This window comes from Balaenoptera musculus, chromosome 6 (assembly GCF_009873245.2).
Source record: "Balaenoptera musculus isolate JJ_BM4_2016_0621 chromosome 6, mBalMus1.pri.v3, whole genome shotgun sequence".
Lineage (NCBI taxonomy): Eukaryota > Metazoa > Chordata > Mammalia > Artiodactyla > Balaenopteridae > Balaenoptera > Balaenoptera musculus.
In genome coordinates, this window is record NC_045790.1 from 80,143,819 (window position 1) to 80,167,835 (window position 24,017).

General features: G+C 41.4%; 1 protein-coding gene across 4 annotated transcripts in view; it reads right to left on the reverse strand.

Moving 5' to 3' along the window:
- The window catches only part of RNF38 (ring finger protein 38), a 123,095-nt gene extending 99,541 nt beyond the window's left edge, over positions 1-23,554 (reverse strand). For 3 of the 4 annotated variants that reach the window (XM_036855571.1, XM_036855570.1, XM_036855569.1), the window contains exon 1: positions 23,286-23,554. In XM_036855571.1, the coding sequence (XP_036711466.1) occupies positions 23,286-23,538 (253 nt within the window). In that variant the 5' untranslated portion in view covers positions 23,539-23,554. The remainder of the gene's footprint in view (positions 1-23,285) is intronic. The other variant, XM_036855568.1, reaches the window with a different exon arrangement.
- Positions 23,555-24,017: the final 463 nt, after the last annotated feature.

Below are 24,017 nucleotides of genomic sequence, written 5' to 3' on the forward strand. Positions count from 1 at the left end.
TGCATGTGTTAGGAGAGAAGATCTACAGCTTTATCAAAAAGATCAGCATCATGGCTTTCAGTAAAACAAAGTTTTCAGGCCGTGGAGGCAAGGCAGCTAGTTCACTGCTGGCTGCAGAATGCCCAACAGCAAAGGTTTGCTCTCTTTACTCATACCAACCTTTCTGGAATGCAGAACCTCAACAGAGTGGTAATCTTGAGAGACCAAAAGTTCCCTGGTCACAAGACTGGGAAACAAATCCACTATATACACTAAGTCCACTATACCTTCCCACCAACCTATCACCACATTTAGTCTCTTAACAAAAGAGCATCAAGATATTTTTTTTAATTTATTTATTTTATTTTATTAATTTTATTTTTGGCTGCGTTGGGTCTTCGTTGCTGCGTGCAGGCTTTTCTCTGGTTGCGGTGAGCGGGGCTACTCTTCGTTGTGGTGTGCAGGCTTCTCTTTGCGGTGGCTTCTCTTGTTGTGGAACACGGGCTCTAGGCACGCGGGCTTCAGTAGCTGTGGCACGCGGGCTCAGTAGTTGTGGCTTACAGGTTCTAGAGCGCAAGCTCAGCTGTTGTGGCGCATGGGCTTAGTCGCTCCGCAGCATGTGGGATCTTCCCAGACCAGGGCTCGAACCCGTGTCCTCTGCACTGGGAGGCAGATTCTTAACCACTGTGCCACCAGGGAAGCCCAAGATATTTTTTAAGAAAGCAAGATTGCTCTCCGTGGCCACACACTAAAAAGATGGGGGAAGGGGTGGAGACATGATGGGGGAGTCCCTAAGGTAAAGAGCCTTCCAGCATCCATGAACTAGCAAAAGCCCACCCTGAAAATACTTTATCTCAACTACTACTGCCACCTCTCAGGGTTAAATTTACTAACCTGTGTTAAGATATTAACTCCTTTTATTGTCCAAAAATAAAACCTCTTTGTCAAACATTGGGGATGGAATATTGCCTCATTTGGTACTTTGAATATTTAGTATTGTGAGAATAAATTGATTATCATGATTTTCTAAGTGTGATCACAAATCCCCTTAGAATTTTCTGAGAATGAAGAATTATTTTATATTTAACACCTTGGACGCATATGAGAGAGGGAGGGAAGGAAAGAAGGGAGGGAGGGAGGGAAGGAAAAGTATATATATATGTGTGTGTGTATTAGAGAGTATGTGTACATACTCCATACTCCATCACATACAGACCACATAAAACATTAACTCTAAATACTGTATGTTGCTTACACAGAAATCCTTTCCTTCCACCACCACTCAGTAATAATTGTTCACTTTAGAGGTTTGTTAATTTTTGAAATTTTTATTTTCATATTCTTCTTCTACTACCATGTAAAATGCTAAGAATGAGTTTTAAGTGATTTCAGTATTCTTGCAAAAGAAAATAAAGAAAGGATTATTTAGTCAGGAAATCTGTGAACACAAGATTCTCCACAGTGATTGGTAACATCAGCATAAATGCTCTGTTTTACACCTATGTATTTTTAGGCTATTGCTATCCAACACTTTAGAGGAAAAATTTTTATCTTAATGCAAAAAAAAAAAAAATTTTTTTTTAACTTAAAAGGCAGAGAAATTCAATTCATTCACCAAAATTATGCCTCTTAATATCTGAAAACTATACTCAGGGCCAAAATCAATGCCTCCAATTAAAGATCACAAATGTAATTAAAAAAACATTTTTCTTGTGGTTTATTAAGATCATGATCAACTGCCTACAAAACAATATTGAAAATTAAAAACTGTAATGACCAATAAATACATTAGAAATTTATAGGCACAGCATAATTGTTTGATATAAGCACACAGAGTTAATTACCTGTACACCTTCTCCACAACTCCATGCAGGTGTCTGACAAACAAGGTAGTGGAGAATATTAAAAACAGGTTGTTCTTAGCAGAGGGGAAAGAGCGGGGTGGAGGGTGAAATGGATAAAGGAGATCAACTGTATGATGATGGATGGAAACTAAACTTTTGGTGGTGAGCATACTATAGTATATATGTTAGTAGAAATATAATGTTGTACACATGAAACGTATATAACGTTACAAACCAATGACACCTCAAAATAAATAAATTAGTAAATAAATAGGAAGGAGGGAAGGAAGGAAGGAAGAATAGGTTGTGCTAGTTGCAAAATTGACAGTTTACTTCTCTAGCGTAAGTGACCATAAGTAGGAAGAAACTAACCTAATCCAAAACTTAAGCAACCAAACAGGAAATTCAGAGGCAGGAATAAAAAGAACTTTCTTTCATTTCTATTGGTTTAGTCAAGGTATCATATACACATACATACTGGAGTAAATGTAAATAGAGTGACAACAAAGTGTGTGGGTGCAAGTGCCTGCCCCACACCAGCCCCTACCACAAGAACAGGGTTCATTCAGAGAGTAAAGTAAAACACAGTGGTAGAAAACAGGTTTTTCCTAGGCCCAGGAACACTTAATGGACTGGGAGAAGCAACTAGCTTAATCAGTGACATGAACACGTAACATATAAAGAAACACAGGGCCACCTGAAGGTGGCAATAAGCAATGAGAAACAGGTACTAAGACCATTCGTGTCATGTCCAGCTCTGCCCAGAGGAGAGGACAGGCACAAATCTGGATACTAGAGGCATCTACTGCTGAGAGGAAGAGATTTTTCATCAAGCCCCCTATCACTGAGATGAAATTCTCACAAGATGAACTACCTGTTTTTGTTCTAATTCCATTCTATGCTTATTCTATACGGAGCAGCTACCAAGTGCCAGGCACTATATAAACCCTGGGTACATCATGATGGTGAAAACAGGAGACGTTAACTCCTCATGCTGCTTGCAGTCTAGTAGGGAAGACAATTTCTAAAGGGGCGGGGGAGGATAGGGGGACCCGAGTCCCTTTCATTCCTTCTATTCTTCCCAATGCCAAACTTGTGGTCAGAAGGAGGTACTTTAGGATAATATACCAAAGTTAATACTAGGAGAGCTGGCCAAATAAGAGGGAGGTCTTGGTCTATCCTATAAATGTTCAGTTTTGAAGAACATGATGATCAAAACCACCTTACTGGCTGGAGCCAGGAGCAAGTCAACCCAGGCCTGAACACAAGCTGTCAAAGATCTCCCAGTCTTGGGCAAAAAAAAAAAAAAAGTTATAGAAAAGGAAGGAAGATCAGAGAATGGGCTTCTGGGAACTCACCCAAGACAAAGTGGAAAATTATTTGCAGCCTCTTCTGAATTCACTTTCTCTGTGATCAGTTACAATGAAGACCAAACTCTTCTGCTAAAGGACAGGACAAGTATCTGGGCCACATATGCAAACCCATGAATGAGTAATTGTAAATTGTGGTTAAGTGCTATGAAGGAAAAAACAGGGTGTAATAAGAGAGCAGAGAAGTAGAACCTCCTTTAGACAGGGTAGCCAAGGAAAGCCTCAGAGGAAAGCTGAGCACTAATGGATGAGTAGGAACTGAGCACTCAAAGGGCAGAATGAGAAGTTTATGCAGAGAAAACAGCTTGTGAGAGGGAAAGGAAAAACTGGGTAAGTTCAAGTGCAACAGGAAGCCAATGAATGGCTTTAAGTAACCATGTGACCCAGTCTTTTAAAAGCTCTCTGGCTGCTGTGCAGAGAAAATGGGAGGGAAGCCAGAGAAGTGTGATGACCAAATGAAAGGCTAGAGTGGTAGTTCAGGGGAAAGGTGAGATGGATACGATGGAAAGAAATGGAAGGGTACAAGATACATTTTGGAGGTGAGATGAAAAGGACTTGGTGAAGGATGTAGAGGGAAGAGTGTGGGAGAAAAACAAAGGTGCCAGAAATGACTCCTAGGTTTCTGGTTTAAGCAATTGGATGCCATTATCTGAGGGGGAAAATGGGGGGTAGGGGGGGAGACAAGTTCCCCCTCAGTTTTGGCTGGATAATAAGTTTAGTTTTTGACATGTAAAATATGAGCTCCTTGTAAAATATAAATTTGGGAATTCTCAGCATATAAATGATATTTAAAATACTTGGTAACAAACGATATCATCAAGAGAAAACAGAAGAGATGAGGGTACAGGACCAAGCCCTGAGCAACTCAAACCTGTAGCGATTGAGGGGCAGGGGCTAACAAAAAGTACACACAAAGGTGAGAGGAAAACCAGGATTATGTGATTACAGAAGTCAAGAGATAAGGATTCAAGAAAGAGGGAGAATTCCATGGAGAATTCTGGTAAGACACGTACTGAGATGTGGCCTGAACCACAGGCCACATCAACTCACCACCATTGATCTTGGCAAAAGCAGTTTCCAGAAGCAGAAAAAAGGGTCAAGTAGATGAAGGCTGACTTCCCAGCTATAACCAAGAAGCAGGCAAATCACTTCATCTCCTGCTCAACCAAAACAGCCTCTTAATGGCTTTTCCTCCTTCAATCCTTACCCTTCTACAGCCCATTATCAACACAGCTGCTAGTGACCTGGCTAAAAAGAAAGTCACATCATATCATCATTCTCTGCTCAGTGATCTCATCTCGCTCAGAACAAAAGTCAAAAAGAAAGTCTTTATAATGGCCTAGAAGATCACTATCTACCTCCTGCCACTCTCCTCCTCTAGGCCTCAGAATTCCCTCCTGCCCCTTGAAGCCTCAGGGCTTCTGCATCTGCAGTTTGACTCCCCACTTCCTTCAGGCCTCAGTTCAAATGTCACCACAACAAAGAGGGCTTCTTTGGCCAATGGATTTAAATAGCACTTGCTCCTTTCATTCTTTGCTCATCTTTCCTTACCTACTCTATTTATCTTCTTAGCACTTACCATCTTTATGACATATTATATATTTATTAGTTATTGTTTGTCTCACATCATCAGAATGCAAGCTTCATCATAAGAGCAGAGGTTTTACCTGTTTTTGTTCACTACTGTATAACCAGTAAGTAGGCCTAGTACACAGTAGACATTCATATTTATCTGTTGCATTTAAATCATTAGAAAGGCCCTTTCACATTACAAATTAATAAACTTGTACTTTCAGTATGGATATAAGTCTTCTGTTATTTAGACAGCATGAGTCTTCTGATCACCTGTAGACATGCAGAAAAATGCCCAGTTTCTGGGCCCATGAAATTGAATACTATCCCCTATGCCTTGGAAAACTCACAATATCATCCTGTGGGCCATCCCCTATAGACTCTTCAAGGAGTATTTCCATTTAGATTTCAATATGAACTGTTTTCAATATGAACTTTTGGCTAAGGCAAAATACACCAGACAAAAACTATTTGTAATAACTCAGAAAAGGGGTCATGGACGGAACAGTGGTACTGATGAATCACACAAATATGAAGACAGATATATACATATTATATTTGAACAAAGGCAAGTAGATATGATGCTCTGGGATTAGTTGATTCTTCCAAATAATGGAACCATGCTCTCCGGTCTGTCCATCTGGTTTCCCTATTCATCTCTCTGATCACAAAGAAACAGACTATATCATTTTTCTCTGCAAACCCCCTACCTCAGGCTGTTCTCCCTGGAAGGGTAACTGAATGAAAAATATTACCTTGAAACTCCTGATGAATTTAGAGCACACAAAGCTCTGAATTACATCAATGAAATGAAAATCTTAACCATACCTTTGAAATGTTTAAATCAGTCATACAGATCATCAACTCATGTAATCTTATACATAATCTGTGAAAACATGGATCCTAAAACTACAGTACTCACCCAACGAAATGATTCACAGTACTCACCCAATGAATTGATTTACATTTATTGCATAGCTAAGAATGGAAGGCAACAGCAAAACAATTTAAAATTCTATTGTAAAGGGACTTCCCTGGTGGCGCATTGGTTAAGAATCCACCTGCCAATGCAGGGGACACGGGTTCAATCCCTGGTCCAGGAAGATCCCACATGCCACGGAGCAACTAAGCCTGCATGCCATGACTACTGAGCCTGCGTGCCACAACTACTGAAGCCCGTGCACCTAGAGCCCGTGCTCTGCAACAAGTGAAGCCACTGCAATAAGAAGCCTGCGCACCGCAACGAAGAGTAGCCCCCGCTCGCCGCAACTAGAGAAAGCCCACACGCAGCAACGAAGACCCAACGCAGCCAAAAATAAATAATAAGTTTAAGAAATAAAATAAAATTCTATTGTAAATCTGGCTACATAATTACATGAAAACATTTAAAAAATCATTCTCAAAAGAAAATATGCAATTTATAAAAACAACAGATAAATAAAACTATAGATTATATTTATATAGAAAAAATAAAGAGTGGAGAAGTATAGATGTACTGAAATGCTTGTATAAAAATTATGAGGACACTAAAGATACTATTTAGCTCTGCCTCTGACAATTAGAGAAAGTTTAAAAGCCTTTTTAAAATCTACATGGATCAATAACACATGAAAAGATGCTCAATATTATTAGCCACTAGGGAAATGCAAATCAAAACCACAATGAACTACCAATGTACCCCCAGTAGGATGATTATGATAAGAAAGACAGATAGTAACAGGTTTTGATGATAATGTGAAGAAATCAGGACTCTCATACATTGCTGGTGCAAATATAAAATGAAATGGTGCAACCACCTTGGAAAACAGTTTGGCAATTCCTCAAAAGGTTAAACACAGAGTTATAATTTGACCCCGTAATTCTGGGGTGGTGTGTGTGTGTGTGTGTGTGTGTGTGTCTTAAAGAAATGTAAACATATGTCCACGCAAAATCTAGTACACAAATGTTCACAGGAGCATTATTCATATTAGTCCAAAAGTGAATGCAACCCAAATGTCCATTAATTGATAGATGAATAAATAAAATGTAGTATAGACATACACTGAGTATTATTTGGTCATGAAAAGGAATGAAATGTTGATATATGTTACAACATGGATGAACCTGAAAACACTATGCTAAGTGAAAGAAGCCAGTCATAAAAGACTGTATATTGTATGATTCCACTATAAAAGGTCCAGAATAGGCAAATCTATAGAAAAAGAAAAGTAGGTAGTTGTTTCCTAAGCTTGGGGTGGGAGGAAATGGAGACTGACTGCCAGTGGGTACACGGTTTCTTTTCTGAGCAATGAAAAGATTCTGGAATTAGACAATGGTGATGGCTGCACAATTATGAATATACCAAAATACTAAAAGCCATTGAACTGTACACTTAGTATGCGTGAACTGTGTGATATGTGAGTTATATCTCAACAAAGCTGTTAAATTTTATAAAAGAATGAGGTAGGGGGCACAATGGAAGGTGTCTGGGGTAACTGTAATATCATATTTCTTGACCTGACTGTTGGTTACACAAGTGTGTTCACATTGTGATGATTCACTGATTGGCAAACTTACAAGATGTGCATGTTTTATAAATATATCACATGTCAAATAAAGGTTTTAGCAAAGAATAACTAGGTCTATAAATACTGACTTGGAAAGGGATCCAAGATATAAAGTGGAAACAAAGTTTCAAAACCGTACAAACAATATGGTCCCACTTTTTATAAATTTATACACATACACATATATGTATGTGCCGAGTAAAACACACACACACACACACACACACACACACACACACACATGAGTATACACACAAACCTGTTCTCATTGATCTCTGAAGAATTCAGACAAAGGGACTTAATTTTCTCTGATACATAATTCTGTAATGTTTGAATTTTTTGCAATGTGCATTTTTATAATCAGAAGACAATAAATGTATACATTTAAAAAATCTTTTAAGGTGTATAGAAAGAATTTAATAAAGAACAGAAATTCCTCAATCAGTATACAAAAACAGAAATAATAGATCCAAGAATAAAAGATAATCATTTTTTTAAAAAATAACAGCAACAATCATTTGATTGCTTACTATGTAGTTGGCACATATATTAGCTCATTTTCATTATACCTATTTTACAGATGAGGAAATAGGCCGGGAGATTTTAATCTAATCAAAATAGAACAAAATATAGCTTATGAAGAAAGTTCATAAAATCATTTACAGAGAAAATTTTTAAAAGAACATAATGAACTCACTCATACTTCTTTTTAAATCTGGAAAAGAATTTAATTTTCTTAAAAAAAAAAAAAAAATTGGGGGCTTCCCTGGTGGCACAGTGGTTGAGAGTCTGCCTGCCAATGCAGGGGACACGGGTTCGAGCCCCGGTCCGGGAGGATCCCACATGACGCGGAGCGGCTGGGCCCGTGAGCCACAATTGCTGAGCCTGCGCGTCTGGAGCCTGTGCTCCGCAACGGGGGAGGCCGCGATGGTGAGAGGCCCGCGCACCGCGATGAGGAGTGGCCCCCGCTTGCCGCAACTAGAGAAAGCCCTCGCACAGAAACGAAGACCCAACACAGCCATAAAAATTAATTAATTAATTAATTTTTAAAAAAAATTTGCCAAAATCGACTACTTCCCCCCCCCCCCAACACACACACACACACACACCAAAAACCGAAAACTGAATGGAATAAGCTAAAAAACAAAATAGAAATGGTTACTGTCCTTCCTCCCAAAAGGCTATTTTTCCATGCTACCAAAATCCTTATATCAAGAATGGTACAAGGAAGGAAACTTACAGGCCTTCTCTCTTGTGATTATATACCAAAGCCCTAAATACCAACAAATCAATCCAGTACTATGAGCTCCATTACAAAAATTTAGGGATAATTCCATACTAAAAATTGATTAAAGTAATTCAGCACATAAATAAGTAAAAAGAGACATAACGTCCAAGGGTAGATAACTGAGTTGGAAGGCATTTGACAAACTTATTCTTTCTAAGAAAAGCACTTAATAAATAAAAATACTACTTCTTTAACTTGTTAGCTTTCAGACCCACAGTCAACCCCACAACGAACAGTGAAACACAACTGAGGCAGCCTCATTACGCTACAGTCAAATACTGAATATGACATTTTCTGGATGTTACAGTGTAGCCAATGAAATAAGAAAGAAAAATAATAGAGGAAAGTATTGAAAAGGAGTCTAAGTTAGCAGCATTGTCCAATAATAGAGTTGTCCAACTGGTATACCCAAGAAAAATCTATGAAAAATTACTAAAATGACTGAAAGAGCTCAGGAAATTGGCAGGTTTTTAAACAAAAATCAGCTTTTCCTAACATCAGCAAAGCTCAAAAATATGATGAAAAACATCCTACTGTCAAAAGCAAGAAGAGGGGCTTCCCTAATGGCACGGTGGTTAAGAATCCACCTGCCAATGCAGGGACACGGGTTTGAGCCCTGGTCCGGGAAGATCCCACATGCCGCGGAGCAACTAAGCCCGTGCGCCACAACTACTGAGCCTGCGCTCTAGAGCCCACGAGCCACGACGACTGAGTCCAAGTGCCACAACTACTGCAGCGTGCACACCTAGAGCCCATGCTCTGCAACAAGAGAAGCCACCGCAGTGAGAAGCCCGCGCACCACAACAAAGAGTAGCCCCCACTCGCCGCAACTAGAGAAAGCCCGCGTGCAGCAACAAAGACCCAACACAGCCTAAATAAATAAATAAAATTTTTTTAAAAAGCAAGAAGAACATAAAATACTATGGAATTGACATTATGTGAATTAAACTGCAAAGCCCTACTAAGGCACATACTATGGCACTACTAAGCTCTACTAAGGCACATACTATAAGAAAAGTAAGGGGAAAGAAATCATGTTAATAGATTGATAGATGTTAATAGTGTGATGAGATTAACTATTTCCAACTTCATAAATTTAATGCTTTTCCAATCTGTGTATCAATGGGATTTTCGCAGTAATCCTCACAAAAACTTTTAAAAAATATATCTGGACGGTGGGCAAAAGCATGTAAGGAAAGGCAAAAGTCTTTTTTCAAAATAATAATAACTACAAGGAGTTGCCCTACAAAGCATTTATCCATATAAAACTACAATAAGTAAAACATATAATATTGGTGCCAGAATACTGACAGATCAATAGAACAGAGTGAGAAACAGATCTAAGTATTAATGAAAATTCAGTATATGATTAAAAATGTCATGTTAAATATATAAGGAACTGGTTAAATTGTGGTATGTCCATTATTAAATACAATGGAATATTACAGCTATTAAAAATGAGGTAGATTACACTGATGTAGAAAGATGGTCGCAATATAGTATGATGTAAAAAAAAAAAATGTAAAGAATAGGAAGTACAATATAATCCCTTGTGTTTTATTTGTTTATTTGACAGCCACGTTATGTATAGAAAATGTCTGGAAAGATACACATATACTAAATAGCACTGTCACTACCTCTGGGATTATAGTAAGGAGAGGAATAAGAATGGAGAGTCCACCAGTCATTACCCCAACAGTGAAGAGATGGCAAACTCAAATTAGAATAATCTGAAGGGGGTTTATTTATAAAAGGAATAATTACAAAGTTGGGAGGTGAGGCCTACAGAAACCATAGGGGATGAACAGGACTAGCTATAGCATAACAATTATCACTCTGGCTCCCAAAAAGACAGGACACAGAGAGTACCAGAACCTAGGTAATATAAGGCCGGCTACCCTGAGAAGAGAGAGAATAAATATTCTGACCTCATTCTTCTCCTTCCCTTCAATCTCCTCTTAAGGCTGAACCCAACCAGAAACCAGAAGACCTGGGAACTCTTTCCCTGGGGCAGAGAACCAGGTGGAAATGGGTGAAGGACAGGCGTGGAGAAGTAAATAGAAGGTACCGGGCCCAGATTTCTTTTACCTTTTTATAAAATTAATTACATAAATAGAAGTACAATATCTTCATTAAAAATGGAAAACTTACATAGAAAGCTAAAATCCCACCCTCCATAATCCTGGATCCTTCTCCAGAAGTAATCATCTTTATTATCATCATTTTTTTTTTTCCAACATAGCAGTCACAAATTGGGCCCTAGAGTCAGACAATCCCTTAGCCCTTCCTAGCTCTTTGACCTTAGACAAGTTGCCAAACCTTTTCTTTTTTAATTAATTATTTATTTATTTATTTATTTATGGCTGTGTTGGGTCTTCGTTTCTGTGCGAGGGCTTTCTCTAGCTACAGCAAGTGGGGGCCACTCTTCATCGCGGTGCGCGGGCTTCTCACTATCGCGGCCTCTCCTGTTGCGGAGCACAGGCTCCAGACGCGCAGGCTCAGTAATTGTGGCTCACGGGCCTAGTTGCTCCGTGGCATGTGGGATCTTCCCAGACCAGGGCTCGAAGCCGTGTCCCCTGCATTGGCAGGCAGACTCTCAACCACAGCGCCACCAGGGAAGCCCCATTATCATCATTTTGATGGGGTTTGTCACTGACTTTTTTCTAGACAGACACACATACTCACCACAATAAAACACACAGAATTGCTTTAGGAAGTGTTGTTTGCTCAACATGAACAGTATTAACCACCCTATTACTTTCTGCAACCTTTTTGTCTCACCATTTTCAGTTCAGCTATAAAATAATGCTCAAGAAACCAAGAGGAACAGTTTGAATCTCCTCAGGGTTGTTTACACCCTACCTCAGTGGTTCTCAAAATATCCCCACCCTCCCCCAACCACTGCATTAGCATCACCTAGGAATTTGTTTAAAAGGCCCCACCCTAGTACAGTGAATCAAAAGTTCAGGAAGTGGGGCCCAGTAACCTTCCTTTTAACCAGCCCTCCACATGACTATTATGCAGGCTAAAGTTTGAGTGCCACTACTCCATCACCTGTGCCCTTGCTAGGAATCTGCTTTTTAACTAGATCCCGGGGTGATGCGTAAGTAAACTGAAGTGTTAAGAAGCCGGTCTACCTCTGAGCCATAAACCTAACCCCAATCCATATTACCCGCACCTATCCGCACACAGGGTATTATGAGTGGTTTCTGGGAATGGGAATGGGGGAGGCCAGCAAAAAGAGCAGTGGTTTTTAACCTCTTTGAATTTAAATCTATCACTCCTGTGGGAAAAAATCAGCACTGCATGCCCTAGTTAGGCAGAGCATGTTAGCAGTGTCGTCTTTTGTGCGTGACAGATAGCACATAACTACCTTTAAACCACCCTGGAAATGTACCGCTCTTAGGTGTCAATATTATATCATAAGTTCTCATTTTTCTTTTAAAATAAGTTAATTTCAATGTTAACCCCAGGCATAATAAAATTACGTAAGACTAGCTAACCTCTGTTTGTATCACTAATACTGTAATGGGAATCCATTATTTTAAAACAAAGCGCAGGCATACACCTTTTCTGCTCTAACAAGGATACTTTTATCAACATTTACAAGTGTATCTACCCTCCACTTCCATGCTGCAGCCTCCACCTCTACAGAGCTTGTGGGGAGGGGGAAATGTCCCCAGAATTCCACCTTTAACTTCCTGCTGCCTCCCTCAAAGGCTGACATTTTCTTTCAAAACCTGCACCCTAAAGCCCCTCTTCCTTTGCTCTTGTCTCATTTTTCTCCACGGAGTCTTCAGGTCTGTCCTGAGTCACAGGCAAACATGTTGACTTTCTCAGGAAATCTGCCAAAGTAATGACATATACATCTGTGCTTGAGAATCATACTGTCTCATTGCTTAGGCAGCCTGATTCCGGCTAACACAACGATCTGCTTTTTTAAGGCACTTCCAGTTTCACTTCTAGTTCCTACCAGGCTTATGCCCCGCCCCAAGGCAGCACAGCCCCCTCTCTGAGCTTTCCTGACACAGGAAGTAGCACAGTCAATTCTGTGGGGCCCAAACCCAATTTGACTTGCCTCTCCCTTCTTAGAGCAATCTCAGAATCAAAATTTCTAAAGCTCCTTTTCCATCTGATAACTTTTCTTCCATACAAAAAAAGTTTTAATCAAGACAAAATAAATTTGGGCCTTGGGTTTTTAATTACATAGCATCAGGAAAAATAATATAACTATTCTATCAAACAATTCTATTTCGAAAGGAAACATGTTTCTAATAAAGATGTTAAAAAATGAAAAAAATGAAAAAAATGAAAAATAAAAAAAAGGAACATTACATCTCAAAAGTGCTATAAAAAGATTTTGGTATGGTAAAACTAGTTTGATTTCTATCCCCACCCCACACAATTGTTTCTTAAAATCATTTATGGCAATTGAGACAGAGTTCATTTTTTAAAGATTTTCTTCTACCAAAAGCTAGACTCAAAATATGTACAGAATTACCTAAACATTCTACAGTCAAATTCTGACTTTAGTTTTATCTCATGGACATTAATAACTTCATGAATTAAACACAGATTCACTTTAAGGCAAATCTTTTGACTTGTTGCCTTTGTAGGGTTTTGGGTTTAACTGTTGTTGTTGGTTGTTGTTGTTAAGCACACAATGGTGGCTTTTATTTAAAGTTAAAGCTCAAAAATATCATGGAATAGTAATTTGTTTTCAATATATGCATAGTTTTTAATAGAAATATCGGATAATTAGATCAAAAGAATTCATGACTCATATTCTTCATATACAGCAAAGACAGTCAACTATGTCTTCCATTAGAGCCCCAAACATACTGTAACTCTGGAGATGTTCTGATGCTAAGGTTCTTAAAGAAACACAAACCAGTAAATGGGTGGAAATTCCTCAATTATCTGGATTTAATCAGCTTTTATCCTGCCTGAATAGAAGACTATCTTCCTCCTATGAATTAATTCTCATATTGCTTAGTAATTTGAAAGGTGGAGAATTCATTTTTCTTTTCCAACTATCCATAAACAAAGAAAAAGACTGAGTTGGCAGTGCTCAACTCAAAAACAGGACATGTTCCAAAAGTCTAAAACTACTGTACCTCGTTTTGACCTTAGAATCCCATTTTCCCATAGAACATTTTCTAAATGGATGGCCCACCAACGCCTATTAAGCCCACAACATAAACGAAGTAATATTAGAAACACTATAACTGCTTGAGAAAATTTAATCTCAGATTCCAACTTGGGCCACCTAAAGACAGAATTTTCAACAAGCATTCCAACCAAGTTTGAAGTAGTTCATTTGGGAACCACTACGCTACATTATCTTCCTCAAATAATCTACTATGTCAGACAGCATCAACACAGCACCAGGCTCTCCAACTGATGCCTGAAATATTCATATTCTATACCACTGAATAAAGGGATATGTTTATACTTTAGCTTGTGACAAATTAAAGTTTATTATGGAAATTAAGAAGGCTAAAAAGAAGTCTAACATCCATTCTTGTACTAATTTCAGAGAGGGAGGTACTCATATCCACAAAAAGGTGGGATTCTGAATAGGGCCTAATCTTTCTATGAGAAGTTTTGTATCTGCTTAAGTGACCAAACAAGCACTGAGTTAAGATCAATGTTCAGAATCACAGAACATGGGAGATTTTCTAAGAAGCAATTTAACTATGCCTGATCTGAGGTGAACCCACTCCAATGCAGGTACTCCTACTCCTTATTATGTGAAAAAGTAATGAATGACTAAAAAGAAAATTAATTAAATAATCCTAACACAAAAATTCAGATCTTAAAAGGAGTGTATTTCTCAGGAGGAACAAAGGTAAAACTGAAGACTGCAAATTCTCTCTAGTGGCTAAGACAGTGGTCACCTTTGCTTATGTTCAATCTCGTTAACCAAAACTTAACTGCTATGTTTGCTTAGGCTATCTATAAAGCATGATGGCTAAAAATACAGACTCTGGAATAAGACGGCTTGGGTTCATATCCTAGATAACACTCTTAATAGCTGCGTCATCTTTAGCAAGTTATTTAACCTCTCTGTGCTCCAGTTTCTTCATCTGCACAATAAAGATGATAAAAGCATCAACCTTAGAGGACTGTAGTGAAAATTAAATAAATTAATCCAGGTAAGCCACTTAGAACAAAGCCTTGCACATAATAAGCACACAGTAAGTGACCACTGTTATCTAGATATTAAAAAATAAGCAGGATTTGGAGAAGATAGGAAAAATTAAAGCTGAAGCAACAATCAAACGAACAGAGGTGAAAAAGTGATACACACACATGGAAACAGGGCATTACTTACACTTCCCTGCAGAATATTCATGAAGAATAGTAGAGATTGGAATAATGAAGACCCAATTATGCTGGCCTTGACTGCCAAACCAAAAAATATTTTACTTACAAGGCAGCCACTTAAATTTGTGACCTGATTAGATCTGTGCTTTAGCAATGTTAATTATCATGATTATATCATATCACTACTATTTATGCAATTTTGATGTTCTCAAACCCAAAAATTTGTTTGGTCAACTAACACACTGTCGGAGTCTATTGCTAAACTGTTGTGTATGTGAATCAAATCTGAAATCCTCACTGTGTCTGGTACATAGTAGGCATTCAATAAATGTTTTATTGTTACTTTTACTGGCCACCAGAGCAGTGAAGTAAACAGTCAGAGGTTATATGTATATGTATTGTAAGAAATATGCATTATAAATGAAGCAAATGAAATAGCCAAATAACAGCTCGTAAAATGTTAAGTCACTGCTGAGCAGTATACTTGCCTAAAACAGGGGTAATCACCCTTACTTTTCATTAAAAGCAGATAAAATGGAACCTTGTATATTTTTAAATCTCATAAAATTTAGCTGTCAGATTTATACAGTCTTTTTAAGGATTATTTGGGCAATATCTTTGTAATGGACTACCCAGTATTCTTATGTGATGATAAATTTAAGGCAGATTTCCTCAAGATATCTGCACTCCCATGTTCATTGCAGCATTATTCACAATAGCTAAGATAGAGAAAGAACCTAAGTGTCTGATGAATGAGTGAATGAAGAAGTTGTGGTATATACATACAATGGAATATTATTCAGCCATGAAGAAAGAAGGAAATCCTGCCATTTGCAACAACATGGATGAAACTGGAGGACATAATGTAAAGTGAAATAAGCCAAAGAGAGAAAGACAAACACTTTAAGATGTCACTTATATGTAGAAGCTAAAAATAATAATAATAATTTGTTTTTTAATATAAAAGTCAAACTCATGGAAACAGAGAGTAGAATGGTGGTTACCAGGGCCTGGGGAGTGGAGGAAATGAGATGTTGGTCAAAAGGCACAAGCCTTCAGTTATAAGATAAGTTCTGAGGCTCTAATGTACAGCATGGTGACTATAGTTAATAGTACTGCATACTTGAAATTTGCTAAGAAAATAGATCTTAAGCATTCTCACCAAGAAAAAAGGTAGTTATGTGAGGTGATGAATGTATTAATTAACCTGACCATGGTAATCATTTCGCCATGTACACAAACATCAAACCATCACATTGCACACTTTAAATACATAAAATTTTATTTGTCAATAAAAAAGGGAGAGAGAGAAAGAAAGGAAGGAAGGAAGGAAAGAGAGAAAGGAAGGAAGGAAGGAAAGAAAGAAGGAAGGAAGGGAGGGAGGGAGCAGAAGGAAGGAATGAAAGAAGGGAGAGAGGGAGGGAGGAAGGGAGGGCGGAAGGAAAGAAGGGAGGCAGGAAGGAAGGAAGACATTTGAGACACTAGTAAAAGTAATATACTAATAGTTAACATAGTAAAAAAAAGTGTTCACTAGAAGATTGATTGCCAACAGATCTCAGAAGCACATCATGACAGGATGGTTGATATAAGAGGTTACTAAACACATATCCCCAGATTCACTGATTTTTTTCTGGTGGTGGTAGGGGGAAATCAGCTTCCCAAGATGTCAGTCAGTGCTAACTTTTAGAAACTTAAAAAAAAAAAAAAAAAAAAAAAATTAGTAAGAGCACCCCATGGATAGTAAGCAAGTTATAGATTTGGCTTTCTTGGGCAATCAATCATTCTGGCAACACAAGCATAAAACAAAGTAGGCCTGGATTTCTACATACCTTCTTGTAAAGTACTTTTTTTTTTTAATATAAGTTTATTTATTTTTTATTTATTTATTTATTTTTGGCTGTCTTGGGTCTTCGTTGCTGCACGCAGGCTTTCTCCAGCTGCGGCGAGTGGGGGCCACTCTTCGTTGCAGTGCGCGTGCTTCTCATTGCGGTGGCTTCTCTTGTTGCGGAGCAGGGGCTCTAGGCAAGCGGGCTTCAGTAGTTGTGGCACGTGGGCTCAGTAGTGTGGCTCGCAGGCTCTAGAGCACAGGCTCAGTAGTTGTGGCGCACGGGTTTAGCTGCTCTGCGGCATGTGGGATCTTCCTGGACCAGGGCTCCAACCTGTGTCCCCTGCATTGGCAGGCGGATTCTTAACCACTGCGCCACCACGGAAGTCCCACTGTAAAGTACTTTTCACTTACAGTTTTAGACTAGAAAAAAAAAAGTTCCCGCTGTCTTGTGCTTTTTAAAGCTTCAAGTATCTTGCAAGTATTAGAATTTAAAACCTTGAAATGTATTCACTTAAACACATTCCTGTCAGCATTACCAACAACGCTCCATTATCCATTTTGGTACTGTCTCCAGATGCTTTTAATCCCCGCCTGACTTCTCCCTACCAACAAGTACTTGGATACCATCTTTACCCTGTCTGCCCCCATTACTTGGTTGTGCTTAGGGAATTATAATTACAGTGATCCCGCCTTTAAAACATCCTCAGAGCACAAAGCCTCTTTGTATGATTGGGGGTGAGGGGGGCGCCTTCCAGCCTCCACAGCAAAGTGTGGGTGGTGGCAACATAGGCAGCAACGAAAGAAGAGGAGCTGGGGCCGCTCTGGAGGCCTTCAGGTCTGGTTCAATACTGTTCGAGGGGTTTTACTTGTGGGTGTCCAGCCCAAAGGTTCTACAAAGCCTCTGCACCCCTCCCATGAGGAGAGTAAAGAACAGGACCTGTTCTGACAGATGGAGAGATCACCACCAAGCCCAAAAGGGCAGGGAGCAGAAGGAAGCATGAAAAGGGGGAGAAAAGAAAGCAGTAGCTGAAACATACTCCTTTGTGCTGTTCTCAGTACTTCAGGTAATGAAGTCTCTGACAGTGAAGCTATCACCCCAATGAATCAGTGGCTAGTACTGGTATTACCAGCACCCAGTAGGTGCTCACTCAAACACGTATTCAGGCGGCAGCAAAAATCTACATAGGAAGACAAATCTATTAAAAATTTAAAAAAATAAAATAGCCTAAAAGCCAAATGAAAATACTTTTTAAAAATTATTAGAGTCCCATCTTCTAGTTGCAAAAGTGATTATGCAATGAATACTTGTTTTACTTTGCCTCCCCTACTACTTCAGTGTAGTCTTCAAAACTGCTCGCTTTCCAGCTCTGTGACAATAAAACAGACTTCAACTAAAGATCAGTGAGCACCATGTGCAAACACTGAAATCAAAGGTGCTGAAGCAGAACAGATACTGACAGGTGACTGTCAACTCAAGGTACATCCCAGAAGCACTACAAAATGTTCTACTACTTAATTGCTTGCAGCTCTCTCTTCCATGCATGTATTTCTTCCTCTTTACCACCTCTTCCCTTCTTTCAACAGGGTCAAATGGTTATATCAAAACTTACAATCTCTCCCTCATTTCTACGCATATTTTATCACAAAAGCAGACAATACAGCGACAGCTTTCCATATCATGACTGGAGGGGGCTACTGATAAAACTCTAGTATAATCCCATCATTCTCCTCCACCTGCCCAACATGGTTAACTGTCCCAAGCAGTCCCTAGAATAGCACTAACATCCATTTAAACTAAGAACAGAAAAAAAACCCTGCAACTGCTTTGGGTGAGGCTTATAGGTGAGAACTGTTTATTCTCCTTGTGTGGGCATAAGACTAGTTTTGTTAAACATTTTCAGTTTTATTTACATACATTTTCTTTAAAAAAAATTTCTTCAAGACAGCAACAAAAGCACAATGGAACCCTCTATCCATCACCCTCAATCATGTTTAAAAATAATAATAAAAAAGACAATAGAAACCACTTCAAATTGTACCTCTCCCTTGAGCCCGCAGAACAGCACTCTTCCATGACAACTGTTCTGAAAAACACACTGCCATTATTTGCAAAAGCAGTAGGAAGTCCAGTCTTGTCCTTGGTTCAGCACTCCCCCTTCCTCTCTCTCCAAGAAAAAATGAAACAGCAGGAAGCGTAAACAACCGCTTAATGGAAAATACAAATGGGCAAATATTTTCAAAATTGGCTAAAAAGCCTCAGGTCTTAAGAAATTCAGGAATACTAGTGTAGGGGGAAATAGGAAGAGAAAAATAGTATCGTATTTCCCCCTCAAAGTGAGCACTATGTGACTGCATGAGCAAATGTGGCACATAGCTACTTTCTCTCCTTCACTTACCAGATGCTTTTGTCTTTTCAATGACTTCTTTCTCATTGTCTTTCCATAAATAATGGTATTTATCAAATTGTTTATTCTGTACAATTTCTCCAGACCCATAACAAATTTTACAATTTTGAGCTGAACTCTTTGGTTCAACTCTTCGGTTCAACTGAGCATGGTAATGAAAAGCCAGGGGTAGGCCCTTTCCCATGAAAAGTTCACATAGAGAAAACTCTTTTGGAGTCTCAGGCCTAGCAGCGACCAGCCCTCTTCGCAGAGCCTGTGGTGAGTATGGACGGGTAACAGCTGGACCAACAGTTCCAAAGCCACAGGGCCATGCTAGTTCACAGAGCACCTTTGTGAGGATTAGAAAAGGATGCCCCCACTAAGGGGACACAGTTTCCACACAAGGTGTTCATCTTGGTAAGCGGAGCACAAAATGGGTTTCTACTCCCACTTGCAAAACAAAACAAGCACCCAGTGCTGAGAACAAGTTATACAACCCTAATCAGCAGCCTTGCAAAAGTGTACCTGGGGCAAAACTGCACCTCCAAAGTAGGTCTCCAGAAAGAAGAACGTCACCAACAACAAACAGCATTTCACAAATTTCATTACCAGAAATCCTCACACATGTTAATATAAGTTCATTCATAAACATATTAGGACCAGAGGAAAAAGGGTCTAGCAAAGAAGGAAAACTAGCAAATTTGAGAGAAAGGAAACTCTTCCATCTAGAGGAATAATCAGTTGTTCCTAAAGCCCCCAATCTTTGACTACAGGTTCAAATAGCTGAACTTCAAATGCATGTGCTAAGCTAAAACATGCAAACAATCACTATCATCTGCAGAGAAAGGCATGATCACATACATTTACCTTTGGGGGTTTACTTTCTCCAATTTGCTAGTTTTCCTTCTCAGTCAGACACTTTTTTGCTCCTATCCTAACTATAAAACCATACACAGTGATACATGTGGTTAAAGTTTATAAAACCTGATAAACAGCCTTGGTGGGTGGTGGGCCCCTTAGCTACCTGCATGAAAATAAGAGGAACAGACAACCTGGATTATGAAGGGTTTAACATTCAATGGCTTCCAACCCGATCATTCTTTTATGCCCTACAAAAGAGCTAAATATCACATGGGTCCAAATTAGTCCCAGTCATGCAGGAGGGGCAACAGAAGGCAGCCTGGGGACTAGGCTGGGCAAAGCTGAGAAGAAGTACAGCCCACAGTCAGAAGAAACCTTAAGGCAGTGGTTCTCAAACTTTAGTGGGCATGAGAATCTACCAGGGAACATGTTCAGAATCAGATTTCTGGGTCCCTCCCTACATTTGATAGATCAGAATGTCCTGGAGCACTTATATTTTGACAAAACTCAAACTGCTGACCTAGGTCCACCAGAAAGTTTAGAAAGACTGGGAAATCCTCCATGTGCCTATCAGCTGTTCCAAAATAAAAGTCATCCATCACAAAACTAGGCTTTGCAGGTCAGAATGGGGTGAGAAAAGGATCACCAGCCAGCATGCCTAACAGGCTGTGCTGGGCTGGATCCTGTAGCTAGAGTTTCACTATTATGGGACAAAAACCCTCTGCTATGTAAACAAGAAATTGTTTTGCATGTGAGAAATATTTCAAACATCTGAAAAATATTTAAATATCTCTGTACCCTACATCCAAGATAAGCAAATCTTAATTTGCAATTATCTGATTCAGGTTTAATAATAGAATACTAGATATAACTAAAGCCCTCTGTGTACCCCTGATCAATCCCATTCCTCACCCACTCTCTCCTGAGAGATAACCACTACTCTGAATTTGGTGTTAGCTGTTACCATGAATGTTTTTATACTATTACTACATATGTACACACACAGACAATATTATTTTGCATGTTTTCAGATTTTATGCAAGTGGAAACATTCTCTAATAATTCTTCTGTTACTTGCTCCCCCAGCCCCTGTTATGTTTGTAAGATTCAACCACTTTAATGCATGTGGTTATAGTTTATTTTTCACAGTGCTCTAATATTCAATTGTGTGGGACTATCTAACAATTTATGTATTTCCCTATTGGTGGACATTTAAGCAGCAATAAACATTCTTGTACTTCTTTTGTACTTATTTTCTTGGACAAGTATGCAAAGATTTCTTGAAGTATATACCCAGAAATGGACATTTTAGGTAAACAGATTTGCTTGCCCTCCTTCAGCTAGACATCACTATGCTACTCTCCAGAGTGACTGTATCTGTTTACATTCCCACTAGCAGTATATAAAAGGTGATTTCCCCATAACCTTACTAACACTTGGTTATCACAGCATTTAATTTCTGCCAATCTGATGAGTGTGAAATGGCATGTCACTGATGTTTCAATTTGCATTTCCCTAATTTTAAGTCTTTGACAAGTAAATTTTCATACTTTTATATATATCTGTCAAATATGTTTTTCTCAGTTTTTTAGAAAAATTTAACCCATCTTGTCTGAATCAGGGCAGTTCTTCCTAAAGAACCTTGCCAACAGCCACAACTGGAAAGCTGAGGTGCGGGAGGGCAGCAAGAAAACAGCTGACTTAAACAAGGAATCCTCTTGGACAAAGAGCCCTAATTAATGCATTTGCTAATTAGTCTTTCCCTTCCCTCTTTTGTCAAGGCTTACTTCCAAGACAATACTACGGGCCTGCAGCCTTAGAACATGAGAGAGAATGGGGGGGATGGGGAGTACCCAAAACATTATGTAAAAGTACTTACAACTGTCTTTACTCAAAGAAAATGATGTGATTGCAGACCAATACTTATTACTCAACCTTGTAAGATACCATCCACCTCTAACAGACTCCTTTCAAGCTCATTACCTTTGGCTCCCTCTTTGAAACAGCCCAATCTTTTTCTCTACACTAGACACTGTCCCCCTCCCTTCAAACAACCCTTTCATCTCCCTTCCCCCACAGTGACTAAATTTCCTCCTTTTCCCCCCTTCTACAGCTTCTATTTTCTAGCTCCACAGGACCCTCTTCATTGACTATAACACTATTCTCTCTCCGTTGCCTCTAGAACCCCAAATCCCTTTCCAAGATGCATCCACAATAAAAACCCACCCGAAAGAAAAACGGGAATCCCATGCAGTACATGGCCCTCTTCCATGCCAGGCAGGTGGGTGACCTGTCCCAATCCTCTCACTTCCTACCCCTTCACGCCTGGGATAGCTGTTCTTTCTCTGGGGGTTCCCCAAGTGTGACAGGTCCAGACCACCTGGGAAAACCTCATTTGGCTTTCTGTGGCAGAAACGTCTTTACTAGGGCCGTATATATATATATATACACTTGTTTGGGGCAGGAACGAAACTCGGGCCATTTCGTGAAAAAGACACCTTACAGGCGTCTCCACAAAAGCAGGCAGGCCTCCCTCCTATTAATTCCAGCTGGATTGGTTTAGTCCGTGCAGTGGTGGGAAAGGTGGCCTGGCAGAGACCAAATGGTACCCCCAATAAGAACTTTCCGAATCTCTGACCCACTCACTCAAGAAAGCCCTCTTCCCCGAGAGGGCAACCTCACAGGAGTCTCTCCCCCTGCGGCTCCCCAGGACACCACCAATCCCCCAAATCAGCCGCCGCTCTCCTCCGTCCCAGCCTGCAAGAGATCCTTTCTCCTAAGCCAGCCCCAAAAGCGCTGGGTGGGCGTGCCTGGGGCCGGGGCCTAGCGCCCCCTCCTCCGCGATCAATCTCTCTCGGTTCTCCGGGGCTAGGGGTTCTTCCTCCTCCCAGCGCCCCCTGCTCCGGGCCCGCGCCGGCCCAGAGTGACCCTGGGTCCCAGCCAGGTTACGACTTTCGCCGGCTATGTGACCTTGGGCAAGTCACTTCCCCCTGTAAACCTCCGTTTCCTCCGCCGCCCAGAGGAGACCTAGAGAGGTCCTGCCCTGCCCACCCTAGGGGAGGGGGTTACCCACCAGGGGGGAAAAGGCTTTGTGAGCCGCTCCGCGCAGCGGAGACGCAGGGCTCACACGGGCTCCGGGGCCGGACTAACCTGACCCGGACAACGCTCCACCCCCGCCGCGGGGCCGGGCGGCTGGACCACACGCCTCTGGGCGCCCTCCCAACACACACACCCGAGACCAACCCACGCCCCTCCCCGCCTGGTCCGCTCCTGGACCCCGTACCTGCTCCCGGCGCTCTGCCGCAGGCGCCGCCACCCTGGGCGCCCGCCCGGAGAGGCCCGTGGCCCGGAGGGCTGAGGCGGCCGGCTGCGGCGGGCTCGGGCCGGGGCGGCGGCGGCAGGGGGCGCGGGCGGCGCGGGGCCCCGAGCTCGGCGGGGCCCGGCCTGGGAGACGACGACTGAGGCTGGAAGTGCGCGGCGGCCGCGGCTGCTGAGGCGGCGGCGGCGGCGACCGCGGCGGCGGCGCTTCCGCTCATGGCGGGGCCGCGAGCAGCAGCTCCGCCTGCGACTCGACTCCGGCGCGGCGGGCGCTGGCTGGGCCCGGGCCGGCAGCGGCGGTGGCGGCGGCGGCGGCGGCGACGGAGGCGGCTCCCGGAGGGGGAGGAGGCGGAGCCGGGAAGCGGCGGCGGCAGCGGAGGGGGCGGGGACGCGGAAGGGGGTGGGGACGCAGCGCCGCCGCCGCCAATGGGCGGCGAGCTCCTCGGCCGGCCGAGGCTCACGGGCTGGGCGGGCGGCGCCGTGGGGCATCTTCTGCTGCTGAGGCGGGGAGGCTAAGGGCCGCCCGCGGGGAGAGCCGAGTTTCGGGGGCTGCCCCGCCCCCGGTCCGCCTCCGGGGTAAGGCCGCGGGCCTCCGGGGCAAGGCCTCGCGCCACCCAGGCCCGGCTGTGCCTGGGGCTCCGCCGCGGCTGCCTGTGGCGCCGATGTCGGCGCCCGCGAGTTTGCCGGGGGCTTGGCC